The sequence below is a fragment of the Megascapheus bottae genome, chromosome 16 (assembly GCF_031878675.1).
Source record: "Megascapheus bottae isolate mThoBot1 chromosome 16, mThoBot2.hap1, whole genome shotgun sequence".
Lineage (NCBI taxonomy): Eukaryota > Metazoa > Chordata > Mammalia > Rodentia > Geomyidae > Megascapheus > Megascapheus bottae.
The window spans coordinates 36447948-36463299 of NC_143524.1; the positions used below are offsets into that span (position 1 = coordinate 36447948).

Sequence of the window (15352 nt, forward strand, 5' to 3'; positions counted from 1 at the left end):
TTACCTGGTATCTTGTATATAGTTTTATTTGTTTATTTGAAATAGTAAAGGGAAGGGGGAAAATAAGATGATGGGGGGTGGGAGAGGGAAATGGGGACAAAAACATAAGGGGTATCAATGTGTGAGAAGTAATGTACCTACTATCTGGTGAATGTAACCCCTCTATACATTACCTCGATAATAAAAAATAAAATAAAAAAAGAAGACATTGGGTAACAGATCGATATCCAAATAATAACCATAAAAAAGCAACAACAACACAGAGTGCTAGACATTATCCACATCAGAGAAGCAAGGTTTTATAGTCTTACAAAGACATTGTAAGAGTCATAATAGCCATAGGCATTGTAAACCAGTATTCCTAAGTCAGAGCTATAACAAGTGTTGCAGATTGCTAGTCATGAGTCAAGAGATGACACAGCCAGGATATGAACTCAACCCTGGATGCCTTCAGTTCCATCCCACTGGGAGCTCCATGTGGCAGAGGTGCATAGAGCTGTGGAACTTCTCTAAGCTTTTTTCTAGTACTAATGAGATTACATGTGGAAACCTGGGTACAGTAGTAAGAACAACTCAAGTGAGAGTCCTGAGTTATAAATTTTTGCGCTTTCTACCACCTTTTTTGTTTTGTTTTTGTTTTCTGTTTTGAAATAGTTCTTGGTCTTGAGCTATGATCCTCCTATTTCAGCCTCTCAAGTGCTGTGCTTATAGTTGTATGTGTCACTGTGACCATCCAACTATAAAACATTTTAACACTAGGTTTCTGCATTTAAAACCATCCTTTAATATCAGAGCTTGGCAATCTGTTCTGAAAAGAGGAATGGGGTGGCTGTGGTCCCAGGCCAGTAACATTGGTAGGTATCACCCAAGCATGTAGCACAAAAGCAGACAATCTGATTGTCAGATGGGTTATTGCCTGTCTGTAATCGTAGCTACTCAGGCGGCTAAGATTTGAGGATCACAGTTCAAAGCTATCTGAGGCAGGAAAAGTCACAAGACTCTTATTTCCAATTAACCACTAAAAAAGCCAGAAGTGAAGTTGAAGATCAAGTGATAGAGCACCAGACCTAAGCCAAAAGGCCAAGTAAAAGTCCAAGGTTCTTTGTTAGGACCCTCGTACTTGTACCAAAAAAAAAAAAAAAAGTAAATTATCAGCCGGACATGGTAGGTCACGCCTATAATCCTAGCTACTTAGGAGGCTGAGGTCTGAGGATCATAGCTCAAAGCTAGCCTGAGCACTAAAGACAGTGAGACTTTATCTCCAATTAATCACTAGAAAACCGTAAGTGGTAAGTGTCGTAAGTAAGTGGTAAGTGTCGTTGTGGCTCAAGGGTTAGGGCAGTAGCCTTGAGCTCTTCTGAAGAGCTCAGGGACAGCACCCAGGCCCAGAGTCCAAGCCCCAAGGCCCACAAAAAAATAAAATAAAATAAATTATCAGGGATTTATTTCCAATCTGCTAAGTCAGAAACTCTAGGGATTGGGCCAGTATCCCATATTTTTAGCAAGATCTCCAGAGATGCTGATTTAGAGTTGGAGAATCAACTTATTTACAGGGAAAGAAAGGAACAAATACATAGTGATCCATCTGCTTCCACAGGAGGCATGCTGGGTAACCATAGCAACACCTTTATTACAGTTAAATAGGAAACAGCCATCAATGCCAAGGGCCCCCCAGAGAATCAGGAAATTCATGCTGTCACCATGTGAGGTTTCTGCTGTGAAACAATGGCCAAAGGTGACAACCACAGCCAAGTTTAAAGGAAGCTCATTGAAATATTTAGAAAAACATGTTCCATGTCCTGTCATAAATCATATTTGGTTGTTCAAAGATTTATTTGCCTGATTTTTGAGTGGAAGGGAGGGTTGAAGAATTCATAAACCATTCAAGAGGACAAAATATACTAGAAGGAAATAAAACTCTTCATAGAAACTTGATAATAACTCTTCATAAAATAGTGCAACTGTGAAGACATTCAGAGGGTTATGAGATGGCACACATCACTGTGTGTGAGGCACAGTCTGGCTCACCACCTAAAATCCATTTCTAGAAAATGAACTTGTAGATATGAGTCCACAAGAATATATATATATATATATATATATATATTAATGAAAGGTCTAATTTGGAAGGAAGGACAAATTAAACACTTTTGGCTTTGTGGTCCATATGGTTTCTATTGCACACACAATGGGCAACATCTTTATTTATGGGCATTGAAATTTCATATTATTTGCATTTATTACAAATACTTTTTTGAGTTTTACTTTTTCTTTTCTTTTCCCTTTTACACCAGTCTTTTAAAAATAAGAAATCAGCCAGGCACCAGTAGGTCATTAATCCTAGCTACTTAAGAGGCTGGGATCTGAAGATCATAGCTTGAAACAAGCCTGGGCGGAAAAGTCCACTAGACTCTATTGCCAAAGTGGCCAACAAAATACTAAAAGGCAATTTAAAAAGTCTGAATCTGGATGCCATTGTCTAGTGCCTATAATCCTAGTTACTCAGGGGGTTGAGATCTGAAAAAAAATGGTTTGGAATCAGCCTGGGAAGATAGAGATAAAAAACTTTTATACCCAAATTAGCCAGCAAAAACCTATTAGTCAAAGCATGGCTCAATTAATGAAAGGTCTAACTTGCAGCAAAGGACAAACATGTTTTTAGTCAGATTCAAAAGGAAGAAAAAATGCTGGAATTTTACTTAGACAAGGAAATGATTCATCCCTCTATTTACCTTGCCCTTCTCTGTTTCTACCATTCTTATCACCACCTAAGAAATCACAGTTTACTAGTTTATAGCCCCATGGAATCTAAGGAGGGGGGGAAGGAGGGGAGGGAGGGAGGGAAGCAAGAGAGGGGAGGAGATAGGAAAGAAAGAAAGAAAGAAAGAAAGAAAGAAAGAAAGAAAGAAAGAAAGAAAAAGAGAGGGAGCAGGAGGGAGAGGGAGGGAGAAGGTGGAGGGGGGAAGAAAAGAGAGAGATATTATCTCCTTCATTTGTCTACTTCTCATCCAGCACAACATTCTGCATGCAAAAGGCATCTAACCTATTTCTTGAGTGCATGAATTAGTATATCTAACCTCTAGGCTCATGTCTGAGTGACAACTCTCAGTCAGGAAGTATCCCCAATCCCCTTACACTCCATCCCCAGGGCAGAAGAATGGATTGCTGCCTGGAAGTACCTGGGCTTCAGGTACCACCCACAGGGTTACTGGCTCCATCCTCAGAGCTTCTCCTTCATCTTGCTGATCTTGAGCACACCTGTTTACCCTAAATTAGGGGCTTTATATGCGTGTCCTGCTGCCAACAGGGAGCTGCTTTAGGAGGGAGAGTGCCAATTTTAACTGTATCTCTAATACTGAGTACTGGCACATAATGGGTATCCAGTAGATGTCTGCTATCTATTAGAAAATGTCTTTTTATTTTGTTGTACAACATCCAAAAGGTTATTTCAGGGGACCCTGCCACTTTCTTCTCCTGAGGGTGGTGGGGAATCTGATTCTACTCTGAGATTGAATGAGCCCCCCATTCCAGGAATCTGGAGGAAGCCAGTATGCCCCTCTGGACACTTGAGAATCACAGACAGATTGGAGACAGGTGAGAGTCTCACCTGTTTCTTCTTTTAGATCCTGGAAGAATTTCTGGTTGAAGATGAAGGCCACACCACTGATCTCTTCTACCTTCGCCTCGGCTGTGCTGTTCCTGTTGATGAAGTTGGCGGTGATGGCAATAGCCAGCTTTCCTCGGAATTCTTTTCTTCGGAACCCTGAGAAGGGAAAAGGACAACGAGGTTAATCCTTTGGATTTGGTGCAAACACTGAAAATATCACTAAGAAAGCCACAGTCAGTGCCCTGAAGGCCAGAGGAGAGATGCAGCCAGAGAAACCAAGTTTGTACTAAGCGTGCCTGACACAGAGGCTTTGAAATGTCTGAATATGTAGGATAAATACTTTGCTTAGGTTTTGACAAAGGGAGTGAGCTCCTCCAGTGGGAGGTCAGAGTGGCTTTCCATGGGAAAGGCAGGCAAGATACTGATCCTGCTCATGAGCCCCACAGGCGCTGGGAGCTTACATGGCTTAAATGACTTTACCAGAACTTTTCCTGGCTCCTCTTGTTTTTCTTTTGAAAGGTAGGATTAGTAGCTTGATTCCTACAGGATAGAGATTTTAACAGATTGTCTTTAGGACTCCATTTTTTATGGGTTATACTGTATCTCCTCATCCCCAGATTCACATGTTGAAGCCTTAACCCTCCTGCCTCAGCTTATGATTATTTGGAAAAGGGGACAACACAGGTGTGATTACCTGGGAATACTCTGGAGCCCTGCTGTACTATGACTGATGGGAAAAGGGAACACAGATGTACAGGTAGGAAGAAAGCCATGTGAAGGTAAAGGCAGACAAATGGGTGCTGCTTCTATAAGCTGGGGAGACAAAGATTGCAAAAAACAGCAAAGCCAGAATAGTTACTTCTGAAAGACACTGATACTTTACTGGGAACCACAAGTGAACTAAAACTGGGATAAAAGCTTGGCATCCCTGCCTCTATTCTACACCTATCCCCTTGTGCTCTGAGTTTCTCCTGTAGTCACCTATATTCTGGGAGTGGCAGAATTACTAGATACCATCTTTACAGTAAACAACAAGCAATAGCAGAGCCTCCCTGGCCAGACCATTCCCGCCAATAAGACCAGTTACTCATAATGACCAGGCGCCTGAGTGATCATCTCATGGGAACCAGATGGTTCCCTTCAAGGGATGACAGCAATAACAACTCTGATACCCCTCACAGAACCAGAATGGTTCAACTGGGCCACAATCTGCCAGGGACTGTTCATGTATACCTCTCCTTGCCTGCCCCAATTCTTCCCCTTATTTAAACCCAAAGCTCATGTCTGTACAGCGAAGAGGAGATGAAGTCCTTATTTTACCTCTTTCTATGACATGCCTGTACCATATAATAAATCTAGTTTCTCCAAACTTCCCCACTACACAACTTTAATGGAAATATTGGGGTGATTGGCCTGATAAGTTGGAACCCAGAGATGAGCTACTGGCTTGGAAGCTAATAGAGATGCATGGAACAGATTCCACAGGAAGAACTAATCCTGAGGTCTTGATCTTGGAGTTCCAACTTCCAGAATTATGAGGCAGTAAATTCTGTTGTTGCTCAAGCCATTCAGTTCCTGGCAGATTTTAGGGAAGTCTAGGAAACCAATACAGCAATTTCCAGTGACTAGCACTTAGTACGCATTCCAATGGAGATGTAGTATTTTCTCCTTTAAATCAGCACATATTTAAGACTTAGAATGTGACACATATATACATACATACATATATAATATATAGTTAGCAATAATCAAATCAGGCTAATTAGCATATCATCAGCTCAATTTTTTTTGGCCAGTCCTGGGGCTTGAACTGGGTACTATCCTTGAGCTTTCTCAATGCTAGTATTCTACCACTTGAGCCATAGCACCACTTCTGGAATTTTTCTGTGTATGTGGTAATGAGGAATCAAACCCAGGGCATGTTAAGCAAGCACTCTACCACTAGGCCATGCTCCTGGATCCTTCCAATCTTCTTTCATCATCTGCTTATGGTGAGACCATTCAAAGTCTCTTCTTTTAGTATTTTGAAATGCATTTTATGTTATGGTTATACTATTGTGCAGCAGAATATCAGAGTCTATTCTCAGGGCACTCGGTTTTCCACCATTTACATGAAAACTTCTTTTGAGTGGGGGTGACACAGGATCATAGCAAGTTATCACATTTCTTGGTCATGACAGGCACTCTACTTGAGCCAGGCCTCCAGTCTAATGATATATTTTTTGTTTGGTTGGTTTCTTAAGGCTTCTGGTTTTTTTCTTGTCATCCTGAATCCTCACATGCCATTTATTTACTTGAAGCCAAGCAACCGTTGCTAAGGTTTGATTATATTATTTAGTTGTTAGAAACGAAATCCAAAAATTAATTTTTTGTGTATGTGTTAATACTGGGGCTTGAGTTTAGAGCTTGCCTGAGTGTTATCTCTTACTTTTTTAGTTCAGGCTGGTACTCTACCATTGAAGCCGTAAGTCCACTTCTCTATTTTTGGCAATTAATTGCAGATAAGAGTCTCATGGACTTTCCTGCCTAGACTGGCTTTGAACTGTGATCCTTAGATCTTAGACTCTTGAATAGCTAGGAGCCACCAAGTGCCTGGCTCCCAAATTCATATATTGAGAGTAATGGAGACATACCCTTTGTGAAGTGGTTGGGTCATAAATGCTCTTCCATCAAGAATGGATTAATTCATTCTTAGATTAATGAGTTGACTGGTAATCTTGGGAGTGGCTTTATTATAAGAAAGAGTACTCTCTGCCAAGCCTGCTTGCTTGGTATGTAATGCCTTCTACCATGTTACTATGTAGCAAGGAGGTTCTCATCAGGTGTTAGTGCCATGTTCTTAAGACTTCTGAGAACTATGGACTAAACAAACCTATATTCTTAATAAACTAGTGTCAGTTGTCCTGTTACAGTAGCACAAATAGAGTAAAACCTTAGTCATACATATACAGACATTCTGGACATAAACCTTCCCTCTATTCATCTTTGGGAGATTCCTACACATTTGTTTACTATCTACTCCAGTCTCAAGCTGACTCCTTGAGTATGAGGGCATCTTTTCTGCCAAAAATGCCTTAACAGGAACCTTAGATCTTTATTCAATATGTCTTCTTTAAGCGATAGATTTTTGTTAAAGGATCAGAAATGGCTATTAGTATTTCTCACCTAGGGTGATTTTGTCTCCCAGGGTATACTTGGCAGTATATGGGGATATTTCTGGCTATAACTAGTAGAATGGATGGGATGCAGGAGTGGGTTACAGGGTGTGGTACTATAATCTGGTGGGTGTAGATCATCAGTTTCATTAAACATCCCCTGGGCAAAGAATGACAGCCTCAAATCCCATGACAAAGAATGCAGCCTCGAAGGCCAATACAGTCTACCCATTTTGTGCTAAGTTACTCAGATGGTTCTATCCTTGCCATCTTTCTTTCCATGCTCATGAAATGCTAAACTACACTCAAGCTGAATGTAGATCCTGGATGTTCAAATATTCAGACTCATGATTTAGTAAGAAACCAAAAATACCCCATAAGTCCTTCCTTCTAGTTCAGTTGGGTAGGATTACAGGGAAGAGGGTATGGAGGTGAAGTGGAGAGTGGCAAAGAGAACTGTACGGCCGATGGGAAGGGCCTGCAGTAGTGGGCCATACATCCTGAACTTTCTGAGACCAGCACTGTATAGTATGCCCCAACTCTAGAGAACATACCTCCCTGGCAGTTATCTGCAACATGTTAGTCATAAGGAAGGCAAGGGATGGCAGAACTGCTCCTCATCTGAGAGATGCCATTGAGGACCATGGCATCACCATGGTCTGAAAGTACCATTTGTATAAATTAGTATGGCCTGCAGGTTAATCTGGTAGTAAGAACAAGGTAAATGCTACATTTCCTGGCAATGAGGTTCTCCCTCACCTTTAGTGAATCTCATTCCAAGAAATCACATTATGCTTCCAGTTTTAGGACCCAGAGAAGTGTGGCTCTGTACCCTGCCAAGCTGGCAGGACTTGTCTAACTTCCCAGCAGTGAGTGTGCTTGAGAGTTATGAAGAGTGGGCCACCTCCTTTGGTTAGTAGTGTACTTAAATGTGAACAAATGCCATTAATAGCATGAAATGTTTACCTTGGATGAAGTGAGTGTGGAAGTGCTTGGTGCCCTGGCAGGTGTTCTACAAACGTTGACTTTTCCCATGACACTGATCTCTCTGAAGCAGTTTTGCATGCTCGTCTTTTCCCAGCCTTCAACATATTGCCTTGGGAGAATTACCCTGCCCTTCTGTAAGACTCACTTCCACTCCAGTTTTGGCATCTTTCATCTTGTTCACCCATCTGCAGCACTTTTTTTCCCAGCTCTTCAAACAATCCTTACCTTCCAAAGTGTTCCTGCGGCCATCTGCGCCAATGATGACATCAAACTCAAATTCGGAAAGGGCATGGTCCACAGGGAGGAATTCTGCCCGCCAGCCAATTTCTACCAGGATAAAAAGATGAATTGAACTGACAGGAGGAGGTGGCTGAGCAAGTGAGATCACTCCTCTAGATTGGCCAGGAGAAATATGTGATGTACCCCAATCAGAGCCTCTGGAGGAAAGAGCAAGAGATTCTTGCTCCCTCTGACAGTCTCAATTCAGAACAAACCAAACAAGCACATCAATTCTATGGCTGGTTTTGCTGACCCTTGCTTGGAGTCTCTCCTTTGTTCTAATCTCCCCGCCCCCATATTTTTTTTCTCAGTGGCTCTGTATTGCCAATGAATTCAAACAAAAACAAATGGGTAGGCTGTCACAGAACTAGTTTTAAATTTTACCTTTGCTTAAAATGCTTCATTGGGCAGAAATCTGCCTGTAAACACATTTTCAGGCGAAGCATACATAGCTGAGGATTGAATGTCCAGAAGAAATTGGGGCTGGTTTAGAGGTCACAGACTCTGAATACCAAATAATAGTGCTGTCCTGCCATACACACAATGAAATCTCTCTCAGTTCTTAAATGCTCTTGTCAGGGTACAGGAGAAGGCAGTGATATACCCTCTGTAGGTAACTATGAGGTCTTCAACAATAAACTCAAAATCTAGAGTCTTTCCCATGCTAGAGAAGACTTTGGTAATGAGTAAGATATCAAGGATTTCAATCTAACTCTCTGACTATTGTGCCTGTAAATGATCAGAACTCAAATAAACATTAGGAAAGGAGAAATAGAAACAGGACAGGCTATATCTATATGGATGATTTTCATGGCTTAGAAAGTAAACCTCAATAAAAATATTGCATACAAAGTATATCTTATTTATTTTATGGTGCTAGAGATCAAATTCAGGACTTCGAACCTGCTAGATAAACACTATCACCAACTTATAACCAGCCCTCTCATCATAACATATTCACCCCTTATTTATTTAGGCAACACTGGGATTCGAACTTAGTCTCCTACTTGCTAGGATAATGCATTAATACTGAGCTACAGCCCCAATTTCATTTTCCAGTTATTTTTTAATTAAAATATTTTATTAACACTGCTTTTTATGTCATATTTCACATGCCATGTTTAACAAACAAGTATTTAAGAAGGGAATCTCTATACACAATCTCTGGCATGTAAATTTTAGAACATAAGTAAAATTAAGCTAAGACTTCGTATGCCATAGATACATACTGATCTATTTAACATTATGTCAATGGAGTACATGAGATATGGTCTTGCGTCTAGTTTGAATGTATGCCTGAGCCACAGTCTTCTTAGTTTGGGCTTCCTGCAGTTGATGGGATCATTGGCAGGCCCTACTATGTTGTTTCCCTCTGTGGAGATGGAGTCTCATGAAATTTTATGCCTGGAGCACCCTGAAACCTTGTCTTTATTGCTATTGATTAGATTTCATTTGACAAAACAGAGACTCCAAAAGACAGGGTAACCAAATTATAGATTTCAAAGGTTAATAATCACCCAGGACTGAAGAGCAAACCTAAAGTGACAGTAGTGGTAAAGCTATCTTCCAATAGCAGTATAGCCATATAGCTTCCAATAAAAGCAACACTTGGATATATACCTTCTGTGACCCATGAATGAAACAGCTGGTTTGCAATACCTGACTTTGAGATAGAGAAGGAAAATAAATTATACTGTACTTTGATTTTCTTGATCTTCAGGAGGCTCTAAAACCTTTACAAACTCCACATTCACATGGATTTCAACTCCCAACATTAGGGCCACCTTGAATAGGATGAGCTGCAGTTGACGAATACCTGCCAAGAAGTGAGATGAAGAGAGTTGAGCCATCAATAACAATATCTGAACACTTCTTATATGCAGAAGGCTGCATAACCATAGCTCAGGATCTTGGCAGAGCAGTATATTAACAATGATCACCACTGACCACTGGATTTGTGCAAACATTCTATGCCTTCACATTTGTCCTGCACAGTAGTCCTTGGGGATCACAATTTTTACTGAGGCTTAACTGACTTGCTCATGGAATTTCACACATTACTAGCTCGGCCCAGTTCAGATTCAAAAATCTGTTTTATTTGATGATGCCATTGTGAGGAGGGTTTTGATTTCTCCTTCCTTCTTTCTGAGCTGGACCCTGGCTAACTAAGGTAAATATGGAAGCAGGATTAGGAAGAGAGGGAGTGAAAGAGGTTGGGGGGGAGAGGGGATCATTGGGAGAGGGAGAGAGAGAGGAAGAGCTAAGGGCCATAAGTTAGTGATCAAATGGCCCACTAGATGGGACCTAAGATCTAAGCTCTTCATTTTCCAATGATAAGGACCATCATGGGAGAATTTCCATACAAAGCTGGGCTCCTGGTTGTCTATCTGCTATCCATTCCTCCAAATTCCCCAATGAGTGGGAGCTCATTTCCTGGTGTCTTCCTACCCCACCACCATTCAGTACAAAGGAGAATCCCTCCAAATACTTCTCTGCAGAGTGAATTTTTAACCGTCTACCCTGTGTTGAGTAGGCTCAGGCCATTTAACATTTACTGAGCATCTATAACATGCCAGGTACCCAGCTAGTAACAGGAGACAAAAGCACACACTCTAATGGAGGAAAAAGAAAGGGACAGGGGTGGTTGTTTTGTTATGGGATGATGGAATAGAGTCTGAGCTGGGGTTCTTAAAGCAAAGACAGGATGCACCAAAAATATCAAATCCCAATGGCAGATATGGGACTATCAAGGCTACAGGAATCTAAGGCATTTGGCACCAGCACACTTCGGGGTAAAATTCTCTTTTTAGTGGTGTATGAGAAGTCAGATGGCCATAGGAGGAATGTGAGTGGGTTATACAGACAGTCTACACCTCTACTTTCCAGAATTCTAACAGAGTGCCCACAGAGGGCTTGGGTGTGTGTGTGTGGGGGGGGTTGTGAGGTGAGGCAAGGAAAGGTAAAGAACAAGTATTTCTACTTGTCTGGGGAGGAACTAGTGTCAGAGGAGGGGGACAGCTCTATCTCTAACCTCCCAAGAAGGAGTAGGTCCTTGGATGGACAACAAAAGGGGGCTGGAACACGGCAAAAGCCAGCACCCTCTTTTCCCCACAGCTCAGGAGGGAGGCCATCTGCTAAGAACCAGTAGGCTGCAGTGGAGGTTTGAAAGCACCATTCAGGGAAGTATGACACTAACACAGGATATAGGACTACTACTGAGCCATGCCAATCAAGGGCTAGAAACAAAATGGTTTGAATGAAAGGCAATGAATAAGGTTTACAGAACCCAGTCTACCTCTGGTCATAAAGTCATCCTTCCAGTGGAAGCCTGGGCCACTCTTCACAGGTCTCTGCTTCCAGCACACAGCCCAATAGGTGCTTAATAAATGGCCCCTCCTCATTTCTCCCTACTACAGGGATTGGAGCAAATCTTGGCAGTGATCATTCTGAATGTTCCAATCCTACTTCCAGAGTTTCCTATACTCTGCATGCTGAGATATTTCCAAAGATGAGGTGTTAAATGACAGTCCTGTCAACGAGGGCAGGAAGGATACCGCAAAACCTCCTGAGGCCCAGCACTGCCGCATAGGAGGACTAACAACAAAGTGGTACTCAGTGTCATCACTTTCCATTGGTAATGGACACATATTCTTCCATGACTGGGACAGAAAAATCCTGAAAGCTGACACTGCAGCTTTCTGGGAAAATCCAACTTTCTTTCCACTGGACCCTGGAATTTTCTCATCCCAACGTGGGAATAAACGCGGGAGCCACTGCTAGTAAATTCTTCCATGCCTGATTAGATGACACTCTATTGTCTCCAGGCATTCCTGCCTAAATCATGTCTCTTCCTGTGAATTTTTCTCTACCCTGGTCCCACGGAAAGGCACTGGGTGGACATTGCTTCATTTTTATTGTGTGTGAAGTACTTTCCTGAGCACCAACTATGTGCCAGGCAGAGTACTAAGCATGTTGCAAACCTGACCCTGGGTGATCCTCTTAGCAGTTCTAGAAGATAGGCATTAGTGTCAATTTATGTCACATAAAACTGAGGCCTGAGGAAAGTTCAGGAGTTTGACTCAAATCAAAGGGCAACAGGTGAGACAGACTTTTTAGACCCAAATCAGTTCAAACACTTGCTCTTTCCTCATATGTTAACCTCCCTTCCTTTTACGGCCATAAATGAAAATGGCTAAAGACCTCTCCTCTTTGTGAGGGTTGAGGTAGAGCACTGCCTTTCCCAAACCCACTCTGTATAGACCTTGCTCTGAGAGACCCAAGCTAGCACAATGACACCAGAGAAGAGCCATGGCACTTTTCTCAACCTATGTGAGCATTCAGAGGCAGCCCCGCGTCTGAAATTCACATTCTTTACCCGCTTCCTACCTTCACTGTGCATCATTACAATTTCTCTAACAGAAACTCCTATCTGAGCTCTGTCAGAGAAAACAGATCTATTCATAGTTCTAAAACTTGCCATGGTTCCCAAGCATCAACAGTACCATGTCCAAAGTCCTTTGCACCCGAGGGCCTCAATTATTTTGTTTTGTGTGGCTCTCTCCTCTAAATGTCTCTAGGAAGGGTGGTGCATTCTTCTGAAGCACAGACAACACCTTGGTGAGTTCCTTGAATATGTACTCTGCTGCTTACCTGTGGTCCCCGTGATTTCATTCATTCATTCAGTTGATGAGCCACTACTATGTGTCAAGCACTCTTTTATGTCCCAGGGACATAACTAAGATGTATCACAATCCTTGAACATCTGGTGTTTAAGTCTAATATGGAATAGTGCAGGGCTAGGAACAAGGCACAAAGCAGGCCTTGACATTAGTCTGTTAAGCTGGATGTATGGAGCCCCAGAGGCTATTCACATGGGACTATCTGGGATTCCTAGAGGTGGAGATTGCCCCACCCACTGTGAGATCTTGACCTTCAAGGGGCCACCACTACTCCACTTACTGATGTGGTCGATGGAGCCGGCACAGAACTTCCCGTAGAACTTCTTGGCTCCCAGGCCCCGCAGGTCATGGATGGTGAATGGCCAGAGATGTAGCACATTGTTCCGAGAGAAGGTGTCCCTCTTCTCTACCACCACCACTTTGGCTCCCAGGTAGGCAAGTTCAATGGCAGTGCGTAGGCCACATGGTCCTCCCCCAATGATGAGACACTACAGAGACAGAGGGGAGAGATGCTGAGTAACCTTGAACATTATTGGTGGAATCACTGAGGGGCAAACTCATTAGCAAGGGTGTACCACAGGCCTAGTGGGGCCTGTCATTCATTCACCCAGAGTATGTGGGTCTGCTATGGCCTAGACACCATGAAACTGAGGGAAGGATGCATAGGTAAAGGGACTCATGAGAAGGCACAGTAAGAGATGAGGTCAGAAGGAGATTGGACCTCCTTTAGAATCCAGTGCTCACATTAGATCTCTTAGTTCCCTGTGAAGTGGTCTATGAAGAGTTGTTCTTCCTCATGGGGTTGTAAGTAAGCTCTCTCTAGAAAAGCATATGGTTATGTCTATGCCACCCTTGATTGGGCAAAAATGTCTTAATTTCCAAAACACAAACAAAAAAAATTGATAAATTATACTCTATAAAACCAGTGTTCCCAAGGATTGTCTCCCTCCAAAGTTGGAAGGAAATAATTGCAAACTTTGTATCTGACAAGGCACCAGCATCCAATATTACATAGCAAATGCTTACAATTGAAAAATAAAACTGTAATAGCCCAGTTAAGACTATACAAAGAACATTCATACCTTTCAAAATAAGAAATACATATAATTCATAAGTACATGAAAAGATATTCAATGAAGGTCATTGGATCTCAGAGAAATGCAAATGGAAGCCATATTTTAGTATAACCTCCCACTCACCAGGGTGGCTATAATAGAAAAGACAAAACAAAGAATGTTGGTGATAATCTGGAGAAATTCAGACCCTCACACATTACTCCTGGGAATATAACACTGGTGCGGATGTGCTGGAATAGTCTTGGCATTCCCAAAATAATTGATCTTAGTGCTATCAGCAACTCCTAGGTAAATATACCCAAGAGAATTGGTCACAATAGTGAAAAATGGGATCTATCCAACTATCCATTAATTAATGAAAAGCAAACTGTGATCCAATCAGACAATGCAATCAACATTAAATTCAGCAATTCCAAAGTATAAATCTTGAAAACATTGTGCTAAGAAACCCAATACTAATGGCTGTATATTGCACATTTCCATGCAATGTGTAGAATAAGGAAATAGAGATGACAAATTAATGGTTGCCAATGATTAGATGTGGGAAGATTGGGGACGGTGCCACTGGACTTGACAATTTTTTTCTGGAATGTTCTGGAAGTAGATAGTGATGATTGTAAAACTTCATGAATATAGTAAAATCATTGAATTACACATTTGAACTAGGTGAATAATATACTATGTGAGTTAAATCTTAATAAAAATTATATGCGAAACTGTATATGGCATAATGCTTTGCACTCACTAGTGTAAATTCTATTATTATTGAAACCTAGTCCCTCTCTTCCAGAAAGTCTCAGATCAGGGGTAAATTCAGACTTTGAAATAATTAACTAGAGCTTCATGTGGTTAGTCTATTTGGAACACAGAAGGGGAAACTTAATCCTGCCTAGTAGACTGGAAAAAACTTCACGGAAGAGGCCATTTAAAAGTTATCACTGGGGCTAGAAGTTTGGCCTTGTGGTAGAGTGTTTGCCTAGCATGCATGAAGATCTGGGTTCCATTCCTCAATATCACATACATAGAAAAAAGCCAGAAGGGATGTGTGGCTCAAGTGGTAGAGCTCTGCCCTTGAGAAAACCCAAGGACAGTGCTCAGGCCTTGAGTTCAAGCACTACATAATCATCATCATTGTAGCCTACACTTGTTGAACATTACAAACTGTGACTCTGTTTTCCATCTGCTTTACATATTTCAGCTCTTAATCTTCCAAAAAACATATTGCTCATAGGAAGGAACACATGTTATTTTGCAGTTGGGGAAACTGAGGCACAAAGCAATTCAGCAATTGGCCCATGGGGTCATAGATTGAAAGGGACAGAGCCAGGATTCAAACCCAGATAGTCTCATGCCAGAGCTCATCCTGTGGCATAGCTTCTGGATTACCAGGGATAAAAAAGGAGAAACATTTCAACAGAGGGCATAGTTCATTCAAAGAAAAAGGAGTTCAGGGTGGAAGGAGAGGAGAAAAGTACAAAGAATTAGCCGGAAGGTAGACAATGTAGGTTTTTAATATCAAGAACGGCCACAAGTGATAAATGGGACTCGACAAATGTTATACACAATGCT

The 15352-nt window shown here is 41.7% G+C and overlaps 1 protein-coding gene across 4 annotated transcripts in view; it reads right to left on the minus strand.

The window, feature by feature from the left end:
* Positions 1-15352, minus strand: part of Mical2 (microtubule associated monooxygenase, calponin and LIM domain containing 2) — a 197967-nt gene that overhangs the window by 103396 nt on the left and 79219 nt on the right. For all 4 annotated transcript variants that reach the window (XR_016538076.1, XM_090348142.1, XM_090348140.1 and 1 more), the window contains exons 4-7: positions 12988-13195; positions 9728-9844; positions 7975-8076; positions 3608-3763 (exon numbers count right to left, since the gene is read on the minus strand). Coding sequence is in view for 3 of the 4 variants with exons in the window: in XM_090348142.1 (XP_090204268.1) it covers positions 3608-3763; positions 7975-8076; positions 9728-9844; positions 12988-13195 (583 nt within the window). In the remaining variant the exon portion in view is untranslated. The remainder of the gene's footprint in view (positions 1-3607; positions 3764-7974; positions 8077-9727; positions 9845-12987; positions 13196-15352) is intronic.